The 2,691-nt window shown below is 37.9% G+C and overlaps 1 protein-coding gene across 1 annotated transcript; it reads right to left on the bottom strand.

The window, feature by feature from the left end:
• Positions 1–1,954: 1,954 nt before the first annotated feature.
• On the bottom strand, positions 1,955–2,374 carry LOC145677677 (protein GVQW3-like). The gene has a single exon (XM_081748101.1). The coding sequence runs from the start codon at positions 2,372–2,374 to the stop codon at positions 1,955–1,957; it is 420 nt and encodes a 139-aa protein (XP_081604227.1).
• Positions 2,375–2,691: the final 317 nt, after the last annotated feature.

Below are 2,691 nucleotides of genomic sequence, written 5' to 3' on the forward strand. Positions count from 1 at the left end.
GCGAGGCTATATGAGACGTGGACCTACTGATTAACGTGGAATCAGAACCACATGAGCTTCGACCGGGAATCGAACCCGGGTCTCCTACGCCAAAGGCGTGTACGCTAACCGCCTAGCCACGAAGGAGCCCGAAACTAATTATATACTTAAAGCGTGTTGACGAACTCCTAATAAAACCCAACAGTTTCATAACAATATCCTCAGGTCCTTTTTTCCGTTTCTCAAGAATTTTCCACTCCTCAAGAAGTGTTTCTATTCACCCCACTAATTAAAAATCATAACAATAACCCAGTAAAGTTAAATTTTGATTAGAAATAATTTACAAAAGGAGAACTTTTACTATGAACGTCAGTAAATGAAACAACAAACTACAAAATAGGCATATGTTCAAATGCAACAAATATGAAAATGTCATACTTACCAAGAAAGTTTGAGGAGCGCTAAAATACCGTGTAAAATTTCAGTAACACATTTATGCTACTGTCGTCTAGCTCAGTGTTCCCAACTCAGTAAAACATTTTATCTCTGCCCTGAACACTTTAGCCGTATAAGACTATGTTAAGAAATTTCAGTTTTCTTGATTAATTTATCGTCCAGATAAATCCAAAACTAATCTGGGAGTTTTGTTTCTATTCACCCCCATGTTTCTATTCACCCCATTTGACGGTATATATATATATATATATATATATATATATATATATGTGTGTGTGTGTGTGTGTATGTATAGAAACGTTTGTTTAAAAAAATTAGAATAGCACCACTGCTTGTGGCCCTGGAAACAGAAGTAGTGACGTTAGAGGTGTCGGAAAACAAACTATGGTGAGAACCATTTCTAGTTTTACACAAAATCTCGGATATTCAACACCGCTTCTAAACAGGATATTTCTGGAATATTCTTTGCTATGTGTGTAGCTAAGGTATCATCTTGGTAAACGTCATTCAAAATGGCCGGCAGAGGGTAACACCAATTCCGAGACTACATTCTTCGCTGTTCAACACTCCTTTACCTTCCCATCTAACTTCACATACTCCTACCAAATCTAGATAATTTTGTCTCATTTCCTTTTTAAGATTTTCTAATTTCCCTCCCTGTAACATGGTGCATATGCTATATGTTCCTATCCTAAACCTTTTGTGTGTTTTTTCTTTATCTATCTTCCTCACATTGTTAAATTCTTATCCAATAAGGCCAACAAAATTATGCTCCACTGAGTAAAACCTGTTTTTAGGGATTGGTAGACGTCGTTGCGTACTAGCCGCCCCTTGATGAAGTGATCCTAACTCACTGTCATCTCGTCATTCTTATTTAGTAGGTGGCGCTAACTGTCCTTATTGTGAAAACTGTATCGTCGCATTGAGTATTCGGTACATTCTCGTAGAATATCCACAGTATTCAGACCTCAGAGAATATTTAGGACTACCTGATAATCTTAGGTTTTGGAGGATAATGCTATCTATAGTGACTATATTCTCAATTTTATTCCTGAGATTGGAATAGTTAACGTGCTCTGAGATTGTTTGGCTCTGAGATTGTTCCTATTGTGTGTTACTATTTTAGGTATTTTAAAATTGCCTTCCAGTTGTGTGTTTGATCTTTTAATTTTTGTTCTACTTCTGTTTTAATGCTATATTTTTTTAGAACTTGCATTTGAACTACGAGGAAAGTCAAAAAGTAAAGGACTTGAGAAAAGGTACATTTATTCTAATGATAGAAAACTGAAACATATTATTTTTCTGCATAATCTCCCTACATTTCAACACATTTTTCTTAACGTTTCACAAGTTTTTGATTCCGTCGAAAAAAAAAAAAAAAACAAAGTTTTCGGTTGCACTTGTAACCAATTTTGCACCGCATCAATGACTTCTGCATCGGTTGCAAATCTTGTTTCCCTGAGCGCTTCCTTCAATGGTCCAAACTTACGAGAATCGCTTGAAGCCAGGTCCGGACTGTTCAATCTTTGTGCCTTATGCTGCGCTGACAATTCTTTCGGGACCCACTTGCACACACTTTCCGAAAATTTAGCCTCTCGTGTAAAATGGAATATGCTGAACCATGACTAACATGTAAAGTATTGGCGATTTCGTCCACTGTGATTCGTTTGTTTTCCATCACTATACCCTCAACGACTTTCAAATTATCCTCAGTCGTTGACGTCGATGGCCTGCCCAATCTTTCCTTGTCACATAAAGAAGTTCTTCCTTGTTGGAAACGCTCTATCCATTCATAAATATTGCTTCGTGATAAACAACTGTCACCATACTGCCCTTGCAGTCGACGAAAAAGATCCGCAGGTTTAACACCTTTCGCAAACAAAAAGTGAATCACTGCCCTCATTTCCTCCTTGGTGCAGATCCATAATGGAGGTACCATGTTTAACGGTCTGCTACATTCCAACTACTAACGCGGGAATAAGAGTGACACGTTGGGTAAAAGTATTGCAGACGACACTAATACAGCGCTGAATACTAGCAGTGTCACCAACCCTAGCAAGAAATTGCCAGTTCCTTTACTTCTTGACTTCTCCTCGTACATTTCTTAAGTTTTACTTTGATATTTAACGTGTAGCATATATCGTTCATTAGCATAATCGTGACGGGACAAATACTGTCGCTACTGGTGGCCCCATTAAACCATAACCATTCATAACTAACTCTATGTCCTATGGAACAAGGAGGTTCAATGCCGCG

The sequence above is a fragment of the Thermobia domestica genome, unplaced genomic scaffold (assembly GCF_964235325.1).
Source record: "Thermobia domestica unplaced genomic scaffold, izTheDome1.hap1.1 HAP1_SCAFFOLD_1210, whole genome shotgun sequence".
NCBI classification, from domain to species: domain Eukaryota; kingdom Metazoa; phylum Arthropoda; class Insecta; order Zygentoma; family Lepismatidae; genus Thermobia; species Thermobia domestica.